The sequence below is a fragment of the Oenanthe melanoleuca genome, chromosome 17 (genome assembly GCF_029582105.1).
Source record: "Oenanthe melanoleuca isolate GR-GAL-2019-014 chromosome 17, OMel1.0, whole genome shotgun sequence".
Taxonomy (NCBI): domain Eukaryota; kingdom Metazoa; phylum Chordata; class Aves; order Passeriformes; family Muscicapidae; genus Oenanthe; species Oenanthe melanoleuca.
Genome location: NC_079350.1, coordinates 1903146 through 1919730, shown reverse-complemented (window position 1 = coordinate 1919730; position 16585 = coordinate 1903146). Strand labels below are relative to the sequence as shown.

General features: G+C 40.1%; 1 protein-coding gene across 1 annotated transcript in view; it reads left to right on the top strand.

Annotated features, from left to right (window-relative positions):
• The window catches only part of RABGAP1 (RAB GTPase activating protein 1), a 62838-nt gene that overhangs the window by 1898 nt on the left and 44355 nt on the right, over positions 1-16585 (top strand). Inside the window, exons 2-10 of the mRNA XM_056505315.1 lie at positions 4478-4679; positions 9841-10075; positions 10437-10641; positions 11235-11409; positions 11666-11823; positions 12640-12750; positions 13368-13434; positions 14368-14470; positions 15653-15822. Of these exons, the coding sequence (XP_056361290.1) occupies positions 4530-4679; positions 9841-10075; positions 10437-10641; positions 11235-11409; positions 11666-11823; positions 12640-12750; positions 13368-13434; positions 14368-14470; positions 15653-15822 (1374 nt within the window). The 5' untranslated portion in view covers positions 4478-4529. The remainder of the gene's footprint in view (positions 1-4477; positions 4680-9840; positions 10076-10436; positions 10642-11234; positions 11410-11665; positions 11824-12639; positions 12751-13367; positions 13435-14367; positions 14471-15652; positions 15823-16585) is intronic.

The following is a 16585-nucleotide window of genomic DNA, read 5'->3' as shown; positions in this document are numbered from 1 at the left end:
GAGGGCTGGAATTAGAGACACTATTATCTGCAAATAAGAATATCTTTTTTTTCTTTCTGGCTCTTGGAATTAGTAGGAACATCTGTGGCTGTCAATGTGTTGTAAAATGAACAGAAAAGTTAGACTTGTAGTTGTTATTTTTTATTAATTACTCTTCAGTCATCCTAAATCTGTATTTTCACATGCAGTACACCTCTGGCTTTCCTGTTTCATTTTGAGTGCCAAGGACTTCTTGTTGCATTTGAGAGTATGTGTTGCACAGGGAAGGTGGGTAAAGATCAGACATGATTAAGCAGACTAATCATGTGATACGTGAGAAGAAAAAAGAGTGCTACTGATTGCTTGTTTGGTGTTTGTTGTGGTTTTTTTCCCAGAGCTGTGATAAAAGACACATTGACCTGGAGCATTTTCCAGGCTTTTTTTCAGGACTTGCAATGTATTTTAAAACAACAAGTGTGCACTAGGTAGAAAAACCCACAGCTGTCCAAGGCTGTAGGAGCTCAGAGTCTTACAGAATGCTAGAATTGTCATAACACAGCTCTGCAAACTGCACTGTAAAGCCTCTGAACCCTGCCACAAATTCCACTGCTCACCCACACTAAGATGCTAATGATGAACACTTGGAAAGCAGCTTTGTATCTTTAAATTGAACCATACTGACTTTGTTGTTAAGCTGTGCATAGAGCCAGAGGAATAGAAACAGAAAATACATTATATTTAGGTAAATCAGCCACCTCAGTGTCTTTTCTGTATGTCATCTGCTTGTTTTCCATGTTTTTTAATACTATACTTAGTTTCATATTTTGGAGGATGGAGGATATAAGTTTATTTTGCATGCCAAGCTTTCTAACTCTGCTTTTTAAGGCAAATGAATTGCTGTTCTTCAGTAATTTATTTAATATTGCTATATTGTTCTTTATCTTGTGCATTCTGCATCAGATACATTGGAACTTTGTGGAATCACCTTAGGAACTGCACTGAGTTACAAAAGCTGGGAAAGATAAGAATGGGAGAAAAGTCTCTTTTCCTCTCTGGTTTGCTTACCTGTTCTCATGCTTATTCTGCTTTCTGCCCTGGAAACCCAGAACTTATTTTTGTGTTGTATTTCCCTGTAAATTCCTTGCTGAGGATGCTACATCTGCTGTTGACTCTCAGGTTGAAGAAGTTCATGCCTAATGTATTGATTTTTCCATTCACTGCTGTCTTTTTGTGTGGTTATGGATGTTCTAAGCACCAGAAAAATGGGTATTCCTTGGAAAAGGAGTGAGAGCAGCCATAGTTGCAAATGCCTTGCTTCACTTGTTACATGTGTTTCAAGGTGGTGTTCAAGCCTCAGCCTCTTCCAGTAATGTAAAATTGAAGGTTTTCTTGTTTTCTTTTTTCTGTATACTGTTTGCTTTAAGCTCTTTTAAATTCATTCTGGCAGAACTTAGCTTTGATCACAAGTTGCAGGTCAGGTGTCAAATATTTGGGAAAGGGAGGGAAGGTGAAAGGTAAATTTTATAAGTGTGTGTAACTAATCTGAAGTTTTGGGAGCTTTGCTTTCCAGTTGTTTAAGATTTTAGCATGGTGAGTGGGGTCTCTGCTGTTCCTATGCACATTATCTTGAGTAGAGAGTAAGGTGTAACAGCAGTGAAGGAGAATTTCATGGAGGACCAGGATTTTAAGTAAAATTGAAAGCAGTGCCCCAAGAGCCAGCCATGTTGTCTTTCTTATTTGGCAACTTTCTCCAGTAGTTTGTTGTGTGAGGAGAGGCCAGAACACCCATTTAATTGCACAGATGAGCAAGGAAAGAGGTTGGTAGAAATGTTCCTCTTTCTATGTGTTTTACCCAGACTCTGTCTCCCATGGAGGTGTAAAGACACCTTCAGGCAAACACTATGTTATTGTGGTGTAGTTTTGTGTCAGGAGCTAAAGCATGCTGAATTCAAAAGCTCCTATTTTATTTATGCTGAAACAAACCAAGGCCTCTTTCCTTGTAAGGGATGAGGCACTGGCTTTCTGAGGAACATCAAAACTCGAGCTCTGTGCTTGGCTGAGGTCTTTGGCCCTAAGCTGGGAGAGCAGAAAGCTTTGGATCTGAGACCAGTTGCAGGTATTGCTAAAGAGCACTGTCACTGCTGCTGTTTGCTCTTGGGGTTTGATTCCAGAGCAGTCTTAAGCCACACGTAATTGCTCTGCTGGTCTTTGATGTGTGTCCTTCTAGGCTGGCCCTTATTTTAATGGCCTTGGAGACTTTCTTTTGGTGATTCTGCCATGGAGTGAGGTAAAATGATCCATGTGGTAACCTATATGGAACAAAGTGATAGCAAGGAACGGAGGAAATTAAATCCATGCAAAGCAAAGTGTGAGGATATAGAAATTTTGGTTAACCTCAGGCAATATTTTAATATTTGAAAACTGCTTTTGCACCTCAAATGTTTGAGCATTAATCCAATGAACCTCTGTGGCTGATTCCAGCACAGTTGGGTATCTGAGCTTTGTTAGCTGCTACATCAAAAGCTTCTCTCAGTTGCCTTCTCCACTGTCCTCTTTCCTGTGCTCTCCTATCTTGTGTAATTTTGTGAGACTTCTGCTCACTGTTAGACTGGCAGAGTTGGGCTGATTGGGACGTGTTGGTGTTGCAATTCAGTGTTGTGACACTGCTGTGGGCTTAGGCTGGGCCAGCTGTGCCCCAGGATCCGCGTGGGGTTTGTTTACACCACACTACGCCAGCCAGAGAGCGTGGAAAAACACAGGGAGCTTGTTATTGAATTGAAAGTAATGTTGGGGAAAGGTGTTGGATTGAAACACTTGGGAAATAGGAGAAATTAGCACTTCAAGACAGATACACTATACCAAAATAAAGTGCTAAATTGATCCTTGCCTGGATGATCTTTACAGCTGCTTGTGATCAAAGCCTGCTTCTCCACTCTTGCTGTCAGTGAGGAAGATGGGTTTGCTCTGTTTGAATGAAAACAGTAAAGCCAAAAGGGTATTTAGTGTTTGATGCTTATTTTTAGTCTGTGTTTCAAGATCTTTGATTTAGGTATATTCAGAGATCCTTGTGTTATATAGATAGTGCAATATGGAACTTCTATAGAAATGTTTTAATATGATTCTTGAAACAAGAACATCTTTAAAAATAAGAACTCTCCCCAACCTTTAAGATACATGTGAGTAATACCAGATAGACACAGTGTGTAGAACTTCTCAAAATGCCTACATTTCTCAGCCAGAAATTCCACTGAAAGTCAATGGATCTTAAAATGGTTTTGAAAAGGATATCACACATGATTTTGAAAATTAAATCAAATAACCACAGGTGTGTTGTCATTCATGAACATGCTACATCCATTCTTCCTCTTACACTCTGCTTCAGTTGTTCTCTGAAACATGTTCAGGACCATGACGTGACTTCATAGGTAATAGGTTAGAAGTTCTCCTGGCAGATTTCATGTTGTGTTGGTGGCTGTGGGGAGGGCATTGATAGGAGTAAAAGCAGGCTTTGCTATTTCTGGGGCATTGTTCCTGGTTCAGGCAGGAATGCTGAGCTGAGCCTGTGGCTGTGCCAGGTCTCTGTTGTTTGGCTGCACTGTTGGAAGCCAGGTTGGGATGGTGCTTCCAGGTTGGAAGGCAGAACTGGAGGCTGAAAAAGCATTTGAGTTTGGTTATGCTTGGGAGTTTTGTAAATACCTGAGCCATTGAGATAAGGGTATATTTGGGTTTCTGGGAAATGCAATCACCCATTTTTATCACGGCAGTCTGTTTTGAGCCATGCATTCTGGGAATCTGTGCTGTAGAGTTCAAGGTGTGCAGCTGAACTTCACCTTTTGTTCCTTTCTTCAAATGCCTCTCAGTGCCAGTTCCAGCTTTTTAAAATCCTCTGTTGGCTCTGCTTCTCAGTACTGATCCAGCCTACGCCGTTCTTCCTGCTTCTTGGAAGTCTTTGCTTTTATTGCTCCTTATAGTGCAGAAGATTCAACATAGATTCATAAAATGCTCTATGTCCCAAGGTTTCAGAGAAAAATATCAAGAGTTAGGTCAAACTGTTGTTTGGGGGAAAAGAATGTGACTGCAGCATACAGTGAGCTCTGATAGATAAAAGTATTTTTTTCATGAACATAGGTGAAGGCAGGTATTAACTGAAGGAAGTAAATGGACTTTATTGTGTTGGCCTTAATTGTCAGCAAGTGGAGTGTATGTTCCAGGGCCCTGTTTTGTGTGCTGTGTAGAAAGTGGTGACTGACATAACCATGAAATACTGCAAAGAGTTTTATTAACTTCCCTTTTGTGAGGTGTGGAAACCAGTGCTGTGATAGCATGTGCTGCTTAGCAAAATGAAGGCAGGACTTTGAGTGTGCACTGAGAGAGGAATTGGAGCTTGGTTGTGCTGTCAGATGAGATAGTTTCTATAATTAGTCAACAGGTTTTTGAAAAGTTTGAGCATTTTAGCATAAAGTTTTATATAAGTATTTTTATGATTTTTGTTTTTCAGGAGTTTATAACATATTTAATCTCATTCATGAATCGAACTTCCTTTTTAAGTCATGGATGACAAGGCTTCTGTTGGAAAAATCAGTGTCTCTTCAGACTCGGTATCCACTCTTAACAGTGAAGATTTTGTCTTGGTTTCCAGGCAAGGGGATGAAACACCATCTACAAATAATGGTAGTGATGATGAAAAAACAGGATTGAAGGTAAGAACCAATAACCTGAGTTTGTTCCCTGTTCTTCTAAATCAAACTAACCATAGAGAGCTTAAAGAGAGACTTCTTTGTTGTGGAAAACTTGACAGAAGGGAGAACTTATTCAAGAACCAGTTTTGTCAGTAATTTCTTCACTGCTGATGTCAGAGGTGGTAATTAGGTTTTGAGTAAGAGCTCTCTCCATCACTAACTGTGGGTTTTTTCCCACTTTGCAGAATCCTTCCTGAAGTGCTTAGAATGAAACAGACTGATTGTCAAGAACGTGGAACTGTGATTTTCACAGCTTTCAGGTGGAAAGCAATATTAGCATACATGGATTTGAGTGTATCTATTAGTTCAAAGATACACTGAAGTTTTCCCCAATGTGAGATGTTCTCTTTAAGAAACGTAGAAGAGTAGTTACAACTAACAACTTGGCATAAATCAGAGAACACCTCTGTGTGAAGGGCTTCTGAAAGCTGGAAGGCCACTGACATCTTCTCACTTGTAAAAGTGCTGTTCTGAAAAGAGACCGTTCTCACCCTCTACTTTTTTTTTTTTTTTTTTTTTTTTGCTACTTAAAGCAACATTCATCCCAATTTGTATTTCAGCAGTTTTTAAGAATAGTGGCACAAGTAAGGTAATCACTCCAAATTTCATCACTTTAATGTGTTGAAAACTGGATCTTCCCTGGAGTGAGTTGAGTTAGTGTGTTCTTTGTGGGAGATGGAAAGAGATATTCCACCATTTGAAGGAGCTCTATTTGATGTCTCTCTACAGCTGCATCTGTCTTTAAAGATGATAAGAAATCCTGTGTTCTACCTGTTGGACTAGATGGTCCTCTTTTCCTTTGCAGTACTTGTAACAGAGACTTTATTCAACATTTCTTGATGCTTTTGCTCATCTTGCTTTTACCTCCCAACTGCTTTGTTTATTTTTCTTGTGTTCCTTTGAGTCCTGGGCAAGACATGCTGTTATAGTGGCTCTTTTCTTTTACACAAGACTTCAAACAAATTCTGTCAGTTAAGAGTTTCAAGATTGATCTTTTGCTTAATCTGGCAAAAAAGTTCACTTATGTTTTATGGTTGTTGCAGAAGATGTCACTTCACATCGTAGAATAGTCCAAAAAACATGAACATTTCTTAAGCACGTGCTTGGTGATCCGTGAAACCTGCTGAAAGGCTGTAGCCTCATGCTTGTCTTTCTCCATGCTGCAAATACCAGCAGCATCAAGATCAGTATCAGCATCAGTAGTCAGGAATTCAGAGTAATCTCATAGTGGTGCTTACCTTGAGAATGCTTCTGTGGCAGTGTCTGTAATCAGCTCCTGAAGCATCCTTTGAGATCCAGGAGACAGACACTGTCAACCAGATTCTCCGTTCCATCCTGTTATCCCCCAGGAAAATTTGGAAGCATGAAATGTCTGCAACACTTCTTGCTCCACATGGGAGCTGTTTGCTTCCAAAGTGGTTTGTGAAATGCTGGCTACAGGTGTGCTGTTTGTCTTGATCAGGAAGGAAGAACACGAGCTCTGCTGCCTCCTGATCATCAGTTGTAAAATAAAGTTTTGCTGTTCTCTGATTTGGCACTGAATGCCACAGAGCTTTACAGGTCTTAAGCTTCTTTATGAATTTGGTGCCAGGACTGAGCACAAGCCTTGAACAAAGATTCACCTTGAGCTTTTCAGTATTCTGGTGTGGAGAGCATATGCTGTTGGATATTGGCTGCAATCTGAGTGATTAATGGGAATTTTCTACCTTAAACAAACACTCAGTGTACAGTCTAAATTTTCCCATAGAGGGACCTTCCTGTTAACTTCCTTCCTTCTGCTTAAGGAGGGGAGAACTTTTAGCAGAGGAAATGAGAGGACGTTTTAGCTGTTCTTAGGGACAAAAATTTGGGTATTTTGGTAGTGTTCTGCAAGACAAAAGACATTCTACCATAGCCTGTGGCTTTGTTCTTGGTATTTTTTTAAGTCTTGATATTTTATTTTCCTTGAAAATAGCCATTCAGTTGCCAGTGAAGTGGAGTAGTGGAGGTTGTCAGAGGTGTGTTAAAAGTGTTGTCACCGTGGTATCTGAAAGTGCTTCAGTAGTGCATGAAAAATTAATGTTAACAGTACAGCAGGAGAACTGAGGTTATGTATTTTGTAGGAATAAATGAGATTTTTTTTTCAGGCAGAAGCAATTGCTTTGGTACTTATAGCTAAGTTAATTTGTATGTGTCAAACCCCATTTTCTTTGATGTGCCCTCTAAGAAAAGCAAAAACTGGGTTCAGGTTTTTGTTTGACCAGGTGTCTTTCTGGTGTTCTGTTTCTTTAGAAAAGCAGTTTGAGGGTGTTTCATTTGCTACTGAGCACAGTCTGAGGATGGTGCTGGAGGTTCAGGTTTGTGTTTGCTGAATGTGACAGGCTCTGAAATTTGTACATCAGGCCTAAGTCTCTCATTTCAAATTTGTTGATAATGCTGTAGTTCTAAGTAATAGTGCTGTGGACTGAGTTAATGTAAGTTTTTGTTCAGCATTTCTTTTCTTTCTCAAGTCCAGACAGAGAAATATTTCTTTTGAATGTAATTAGGAACCATATTTCTCTTCAGATGGTCATAATTCATATATGTGTTTTTGCTTTTTGTCAGTGCTGAAATGCTTGGTTCAGTTTAAAAAGGGGTTGTCAGTGAATGTTTTCCAGAAATACAGTTTGTCAGCTGTTTCTGCTTTTCAGTATTGTTCCTGTGTCTGCTCGTGCCCACTGGCAGTGGGACTGGGCTGGATTTGGGAGAGCTTTGCTCCTGGTGTAGAGCAGGAGTTGGGAACTCCCCAGCACAGTGAGACCTCTCCCAGCAGAGGCCAGCAGCACATGCGTCAGGAGAAGGAATAAATCACAGTTCTGATAAATCCCTGGTGTGCTAAAGTAAGTTTGCTACCTCCTAGTTAAAGGTTAAATAAAATTACTTTTGAGTTTTGTGAGAAATGGAGAAAGCCATGATTAGGGTAAAGGTTTCTTTGCTAAGCTCAAGCATTGATCAGGTGCAGCTGTTTATTGTTCCCTTCTGCCCTTGGTTCTGGTGTGTATCAGGCTGGCTCTGGTTTGGGGCTGCAGTAGGGTTTCAGGCACATTTATGTGTTCATGTGGCCTGTTCCCATGATGGGGGGAATCCAGACAGATGCGTAAGAAACTTTGGTTGACGTGAAGTTAACCTTGGTTTGTGTTTTAGGCAGGTTTGTGGGCAGCTGTTTTGTTGCACTGGATTTTTGGGGCTATGAGAACAGCAGAGCTCCTCTAGTCCAGAAGTGTGGTTAGTGTGCCTTTTAAAATTCTTCTTGAGGGTAGTCTGGGCTGAGAAGGAAAGCTTTCTTGGAGAAATTAGTTTAATTGCTTTTTAAATGGGGTTTTGATTATGATGTTTTAGAATATCTATGAGATGGGTCTTTTTTTATTTTTACATTATTATTTTTTGTAAACAACTTGAATTTGTGTTTTACCTGTCACTACAATTTTTGGGAAATTTTATTTTCAAGATCATGTTTTATAGATATAACATCTAGATATGTTATTCATACTGATTATTTTATCAAATAGAGTAGATCACTGTTAAGATCTTTTGGCTTTTAATCCTGATATAATGGGATATATTTCATGTTCATTTTATATTAATACCATTACAACATGTAGTTCTCATTGGATATGGATTTTTCACCTTCCTTTCCCTAAGCAAAGTCTCTTGACTGTGAGGAAAGGTGTATCAGATGCAATTTTTTACCAGAATGAATTTTAACTTCAGGTTTCATAGAGAGCAGATTCTGTAAACTAGAAGTTACTCTAGGTTTTTTAAAATACAGCCATTAAAGGGGGCTGATAGGGCACTATAACTAATTAATTCTATTCTGTGGCAAAACATATAAACTCCATACAGTAAAGGAACATGGTGCATCTTCTATCATCATCATCATCATCATCATTTTGATGAATGCCTGCAAAGACCTGAATAATAAACTTGATGCTTGAAAGCCTTCTGCCTTCCATGACCTATCCTTGTGCATAATTTTTCCACAATGCATCATGCAAATTAATACTAAAATTGTTGGGAGGAAAATTGAAATCTATGGATTTCTGTAACTAGTAGTAGTAACTGTAACCCTCTGTCTGTGGGTGTACAGCTGAGTAAGGCAGTTACCCTGTCCTACTCCTGGCAGGTGATCAGAGCCCAGGAATGTATTTTAACCTGTACAAAAGGTGACACTCTGTTTGCATCAATTTCAAGAACATAAATATCTCGTTGTTGTTTAGATTCTGTAGCAAAACAATCACTACTTTTTGGTGTAGTTGCATATTCCATAAAATGGATTCTATTAGCTGGCATGTAGCACCTTAAATTGGTGAGTTTACAGAGAGGTAAGAATATGGAAGCGCTCCTAGGGTTGAGTTTTGGTGTCAGCAGGAATAACCAGCAGCAGCTGAAGTGTTAGAAGCAAGTACCTTTTGCTGATGGCATCTGGTAAATGCTCTGTAAACTCAGTCACTTCCCTATTAATTGCAGAGGAATGGACAAAGAGTTTCCCTAGAAGCAGTATATGAGTTTCCTGAAATAAATGCCTTCATTCCCTTTCCACTTTAGGACCTTATTTTACACTATTGAGGTGATTTCATTCTTTCATGTTGACTTCAATGAGCTCAAAGTCAGGCTGCAGCTGAGCATTAGGAAACAAAGCAGTGCTGTTACTTCTCCTCAGCATGATAATCTTGTTCCAGATGTGTCTCTTCCTGTGAAACCCTGCTGTCTTGCCCATGAACCACGTAACATATTTAATTATATTTGTCCCTTTCTGGTACTAATCTGAGATTGTTATAGTCCATCCTGTGGGCATCTGTAAGTTTCTCTGTCAGATAGTTTTTGTAGTTGGTGATTAAAGACTAGTTTGAAAATAATCTCCCTGCTTTTTCTAGTGCTAGAAAATTCCTGCTTTGAGCTTGTAGATTTGTTATAGCAGGGAAGATATAGTCCATGCTGGTGAGCAATTGCAGTTTGTGTTTGTGGTTGTAACTGGGTAAAATTTGTTGGCTGCTGCTTTGGCTGGTAAATAAAAAGCTTTATGAATGACCCTGTGCCTGAGGGTTGTTTTTTGTTGTTTGAACAGTCTTTTCTTCTTTTTTGTGTCCCAACTCTGTGCTGTCAGATTGTGGGGAATGGAAGCGAACAGCAGCTGCAGCGGGAGCTGGAAGACGTGCTGATGGATCCACCCATGGAAGATCAGTCTGGTGACAAGGACCATGGAGAAGAAGTCAGAACTGATGGAGATGGAGAAGAACCTGTTGTCCTTGAAGCGTCAGCATCCTCTACCATTAACCCAGTGTCGGTGGTAGGACTCCAGAAACCAGAAATGAGCCTGCCAGTGAAACCATCCCAAGGAGGTTAGGAAAAAAAAAAGGGGAGGAATGCCTGGTATATCTTATGAGCTTGTGTTTTGTGGGGAAAGTGAAGATAATTTAGGTGCAGCCTTTCCCCATGTCTCACATTATAATCACTTAGTGCAGTATGTGATGCAAGAGTTAATATCTGCTGAGTTGTCCTGTCTTCTGAAAACACTGCTGTACCAGCCCTGAGATGTGTGCACAAATATTAAGCTTACTTAGCTGGCTGTATAAAATATAAGTACAGGCATTTCCTATGGTGTTTTGACCTGGCCTGGCTTTTCTGTTCTTAGCCTCCTCCTGTTCAGTGTCTGACACTTGCCTTGCCCTGTTTCTCCCGTTCCCCTCGTGCCCATCCTAGACTGTGAGGATTTGAGCCCGTTCACGCCCGTGACAGACGAGGACAGTGTGGTGTTCAGCAAGCTGACCTACCTGGGCTGTGCCTCGGTCAACGCCCCACGCAGCGAGGTGGAGGCTCTGCGCATGATGTCCATCCTGCGTGGCCAGTGCCAGATCTCCCTGGACGTCACCCTGTCGGTGCCCAACGTCTCTGAGGGCACTGTGAGGTATGGGGCTCGCTGCTCAGGGGCTTTGCCTTCATCTTAGCTCCTTTGGAGAGCAGACAAGCTGATGGTTTACCTGGCAGGAGACTGGAGCAGCTTGGGTTTTCTTTTGTGGGAGAAAGGGGTTTTATTGACATCTGTGAAAAGGGATCCTTTGAATTTGTTTACCAAACATTCTGCCAAGAAGTACTGTGATGGTCCAAGCTGTCCCCAAAGCCGTAGTGGGATTGGTTATTGATGAACACTTTGGAAATAGCCTGGAAAGTAGTTTGGAAGATGTCTGATACATGAGGCTTAACAGAGCTGTGTCTGTCCACTGCCAAATATTAGTGTAACTTTCTGAGCACTAATCCCTGAAAAACATGGGGCAATTATTGGTGGAAATGTCAGTGGTGGTGTACTTTTTGTGCTTTTCAATTTAAGCATCATTATTGTGGTCGTGCTTTGCAGTAAATAGCAGTCAGGAGCTAGTTTTTGTGGTGTACTTCCTCTAGGAGGTATGAAATTGTTAAAGCTTGCAAGTTATGTCTGGCTGAAATAATTCTTCTCAAGGCGCAAGCTTGCTTTTTTTTTTTCCCCTCTCTCTATTTTAACAGACTTTTAGATCCTCAGACAAACACAGAAATAGCAAATTATCCAATCTATAAAATCCTTTTCTGTGTACGAGGGCACGATGGGACCCCTGAAAGTGATTGCTTTGCTTTCACTGAAAGCCACTACAATGCAGAACTCTTCAGGATTCATGTCTTCCGATGTGAAATCCAAGAGGCTGTAAGTGCAAGCTTTTTGTCAAATGATAATTATGTACATGTAGATGTTATTACTGACATTTAAGTGAAGTTTTGCAGGTGCTTTGGAAGTAATGTAATGTATCCATCAATCTTAGTTATGGGATAAAAATGCACAGTTAACAGTTTATCATAAAAAGCATATTAGATACCAAAACCGAATTATTTTTGTAAAATTGGTTGTGAATTAGTGGACATGCAGGTAGGTTTCAGCTGATGCTTGTGCACTCTGGCTGCAGGTGAGCCGAATCCTGTATAGCTTTGCCACTGCCTTCCGGCGCTCCGCCAAACAGACCCCGCTGTCGGCCACTGCCACCCCCCAGACTCCAGACAGTGACATCTTCACCTTCTCTGTGTCCCTGGAAATCAAAGAAGATGATGGGAAAGGTTATTTCAGGTACATCCTTCTTTTGTGCAGCATATGGTTCTGTTGCAAAGCGACTAAATAGAGAGCGTGAGGCTGAGGTGGTCCCTAAATTCCCTCTTGAAAGTTTCCTATTCTAGTTTAAATTAATGCCAGACAAATATTTTTGGGAAATAATACAGTGGTAACCCTCTGGACTAGGTAATCTTGGTCATTGAACTGAACACTGGTGCTGCCTGCAAAGTGCTTTTTCTATTTAGTATTTCTCTATTGTCTTTAAGTCCTTTGCAATGCCTTTTAAGTTGTGCTCAGCAAAATTGCTGCTGAAGCTGAAAGTGCATCATTGTCACTGTGCTGCTGGGAATATTGATGCTGAGGCTTCAGTGTGTGATTGGCACTGAAGTGCAGTTTTATGTTTTCCCCCTCTTGCAGCATTTAGAAGGGCTTCTCCAATGAAAAAAGAAGGGAAATAGTCTGGGGGTTGGTCATTCCTTGGTGTCATGTGCCCCAGCAGCCACATCCCTTGTGAGAGCAAACAATATGCAGTTTCTTGTAGATAATACTGCATGTTACATGGGGAATCAATATACTGAAATCAGCTGGAAGTTTCTCAATGCTGACCCACACAGTATAAGTCCCCAGTTTTTATTTGTGAACCATATCCTTGGTTTTCACCTAAATCTGTTGCCATTTCTTTCATGTAAGCAATCACAGCATGCAAGGAAGAAATATTTTGAGTGCTTTAGTGTAAGGAGCTGCACCAGTGTCCGATGCTGGGTTTGGTATATGCAAGGAATGCAGATAAATGATCCCCTGAGATTTTTTTTTTCCTTTCCTGATGAATAACAGTGCAGTTCCCAAAGACAAAGACAGGCAATGCTTCAAACTCCGCCAAGGGATTGATAAGAAGATAGTGATTTATGTGCAACAGACAACAAATAAAGAACTTGCTATTGAAAGGTAATGTCACCAATTTTTAAAATATTCTTTATCTGTTTAATGTTAGTATTTTGCCTCTGAGGAGGCAGAGGCACACTGCTCTTGAGTGTGGCAAACCAGAGGAAGAAGTGGGACATACCTATGTGGGCCAGAAATCCTTGTAAAAAGGCCAAAATAAAATCATGAAGGAGGTGCTTGTATTTCATCTGATCCTTGTCTCTGCTGAAGGGTAAATTCTATGCAAATATGTCTAAAAAAAAAACAAAGCCACCAAAGGAAGGGCAGAAGACTGCAGGCCAAGTGTTGTTGTGGTATAAGGAACCCTTGTTAGCAGTTACTTTATTACACCGTTCTTTAAAGTGAAGGTAATGGAACAATTTGCAGGCTGCTGTAAACAGTGTAAAACCATATTGTAAATATGCTTCTGAAATCTTGCTCGACATTTTTGATGTTGGCTTGCATTGTTTTTCTGGACATGCTTAATGCTGCTTTCAAATGTGAAGGTTTGTTGATGTTTGTCAGTGGATTCATGGGCTGTTTGTGATGTATGACAGCAAGTACTTAGATAAGAAATGTTAATGGTTTGTTTATGAGCATGTCTAATTTTTACAGTTACATTTTTTTGCCTGGCTTTGCAGATGTTTTGGCCTTCTCCTCAGTCGTGGGAAAGACGTTCGGAGTGGAGACATGCACCTTTTGGATTTGGTAAGGATCTTTCTTAACAAAAGTCAGGAAGAATTTTGGTCATGGTTGTGCATGATCTCAGGATGGACAGAGAACACTTCTGCAGTGGTTGATGGGAATGGATGCTGTAGGTTCCACTGTTGAGGGTGAGGCTCTGGGCAGTTGAGCTGAGTCCCTGCCTCTGCTGCTGAGTTAGAACGTGACCTGATGTGTGGTAAAGGGGCTTGCCCAGTTTTACAGTTAGTCATGACTGTTCTCATTTAGGGGCCTGAAATATGAAACATGGAACCCTATTTTTAGACATGCTGAATATTAAAGTGCTTTGCTTTGAACATGGAAAGTATTACAGCATAGTTATCAGTGTGAGAATCAAGGCCTGAGAGGCTTCAAATGTGACACTGAGAACTAGTGGGTGCTTTGTTCTTATGACTCACTTTTCTCTATTAAGTAATCATAGAGATAATTTAACTTCATAAGTGTGGAGTGACAACAAATTTGCTAGTATTTATGCAGTACATAGTGAGTACTCAAAAAGGTTTAATACTACATGAATAATTTTGCTTTCTACCAGGCTTCGGATTACACAGAAAGTAAGACAAACAAGCTGAACATTAGATAAAATGTTGGTTTGGTTCTTAATGACTGAGTAACATATATTGTGTTCTCATCTATACCTCTGTGAGCTGAAAGTTGCTGTCCAATGGCCACCTCCAAAACCACATGGTCATGCCATGTGCTAATAGAATAATTAGTATTAATTGGCCTTTCTGTGTTATGGACACCAAGGATTGCACGGGAACTGTTATTTCCTTCGGAGATTATCTTTGCTACAGACTTTGTTACAGGGACTTGCCCTTTCCTTGCTAGTACAGTAGCTCTTTCATGGGGCTGGCACTACATAATATAGAAACTTCTTAAATTAAAAAAAAATACATAAACTTACCTTGTTTCCAGGAGTCCATGGGTAAAAGTTCTGATGGGAAATCTTATGTGATCACTGGGAGCTGGAATCAAAAGTCTCCACACTTCCAGTTTGTAAATGAAGAAACACCAAAAGGTATGAATGTTGCCAGGTATTATCCCTAGCAGGGAAATTACTTCCATAGTGGGCATTGGCTTAATTATTTTTCTGTTCAGAAGAATCCCACTAAAGGCTTTCACAGGCTGGGATATATTCTCAGAAAGTAGGGTGCTGAATGCCACATAAAAATGAAAAAATAAAGACAAACAAAACCAAACTGTGTTCAGTAATACGTTGTAGGAACTGTAGTGGGAGGCTCTGCAGGTGTGGGGCAGGATGCAGGTGCTCTGTGCACCACTGGAGCTTTTTAAGAATCCCACTGAGAATTGCACTAAATGACTTCTGCAGGCACTTGCTTTGCTCAGTGTCTTGTGATCAGTTCAGATCTTTCCAAACCCAAATTTTTAATTAAACAGAAGGATTTCTGTACCTGTGAAAATGAAAGTAAACTACTTCAGCTGTCATCCAAAAATAGCTGATATTGCATTGCTCTCTCGAGTCTTGAAAGAGACTGTCATTACTTCTTTTAAGATGTCATCTGAATTATCATCTCTTCAATCTCTTGTCAGTGTTGCGTGCCAAAGGTTGGGAAGTTAATGGGAATTGACTGGGCAAAGTCATGGAAGTCAGCTGCTGGGCACAGTCTGGTGCTGGAGTGGATGCCATCCTGCCTGAAGGACACAATTTATCATTCCCTGCCAGAGAGATCTCATAGGTCACTGAGCCCCGTTGTCTCCTGTTGGAGCATCAGAGTGTGTAGTCAATTTCTGGAGTGTCACAGCTGAGATGATCTTAAATGCCTTTAATATCATGGTATTAAACCCTTAAGTAGCTTCTAAGACCAAAAAAGAATTGAAGTGTAATGAGGCTGGATGGCAAGAGATCTACAATGTGCAGTTAAGTGCACAGATCTCTGTATTGTTTAATGAAGGTTTTGGATACATTTCAGTGGGATTTGAAAAAGCAAATTTTTTCTCTCTTTAACAAGATCATTTTCTTGGCTTGATGGCTGCAGTTTCCTTTCTCTCTAGTATAGTGCCTAGTGATCCAATTTCCTTGTTTTGAAACTTCTTGGGTTTTGAGATGTTGAATTAGGGGTAAAATGGATTCTGAAAAGGAAAGTTTCCTTTGTTCTTCCTTGTTACTGGGGAAGGGGTTATGGAATATTTTATTTGAAATGGGTTTTATTCATATTGTGGCTTCATTTTCTCTCTCTAGATAAAGTGTTGTTCATGACCACTGCTGTGGATTTGGTGATAACTGAGGTGCAGGAGCCTGTTCGATTCATTCTGGAGACTAAAGTCAGAGTTTGCTCACCTAATGAGAGGCTGTTCTGGCCCTTCAGCAAACGGAGCTCAACTGAAAATTTTTTCTTAAAATTGAAGCAGGTAATGTGTTAAAAAAAAAAAAAAAAGAAATAAAATTGACAATTAATAGGCTGTTTCTCCCTATGACTGCTAAAGCCTTGACTAATATAATGCTCATAATGCAGCATTTTCCTCCTGAATCAAAGAAGTAAGATAAATGCTCTTCACTTTTAGAAAAGCTGCCTTTTATTGTGCTGATTGTTGCTGGCTAGCTGCAGTTCCCATAAAGAGCCTGAAATAGCTTTTTTGATAGCTTTGATGAGTCTGCGAAGTTACAGAGAGGCTTATGGATTTTCCAGCCAAGCCACAGCAAGAAAAGGAGCAGAGGATTTATTTGCAATGTGGGGCTATGCTGAGACTTGCTGCCTTAAGGGTATAGAGAGGTAATTTTGTAAAATTAAGGGTTAAGAGAACAAAAAAAGTCCTTACTGTAATCCTGGTAACATGGTATCTGATATATCACTAAACTTATTCTATTATACAAATTGAACATTTCTTCTGAAATTTTTTTTAGATGAGCAAACATCCACATGAAATTCCAACAGAAATTATATTTTGTTAAAGTCTATTTTCCCCTTCTGGTTGGAAATAGAGATTTCACACATACCCCAAGTTTGCCCTGGGGGAAAAAATCCAAGCAACCACAAAAAATCCTTAGAACTTGTTAAAAAATTTTACTGTTTTTTCCAACTTACTTTTTTACCCATCCACTAAAAATGGAAGCATTATTTCTGTCCAGGATATTCCTAATAACTTAGCCTCAAAATAAGGCTGTAAGTTGAAG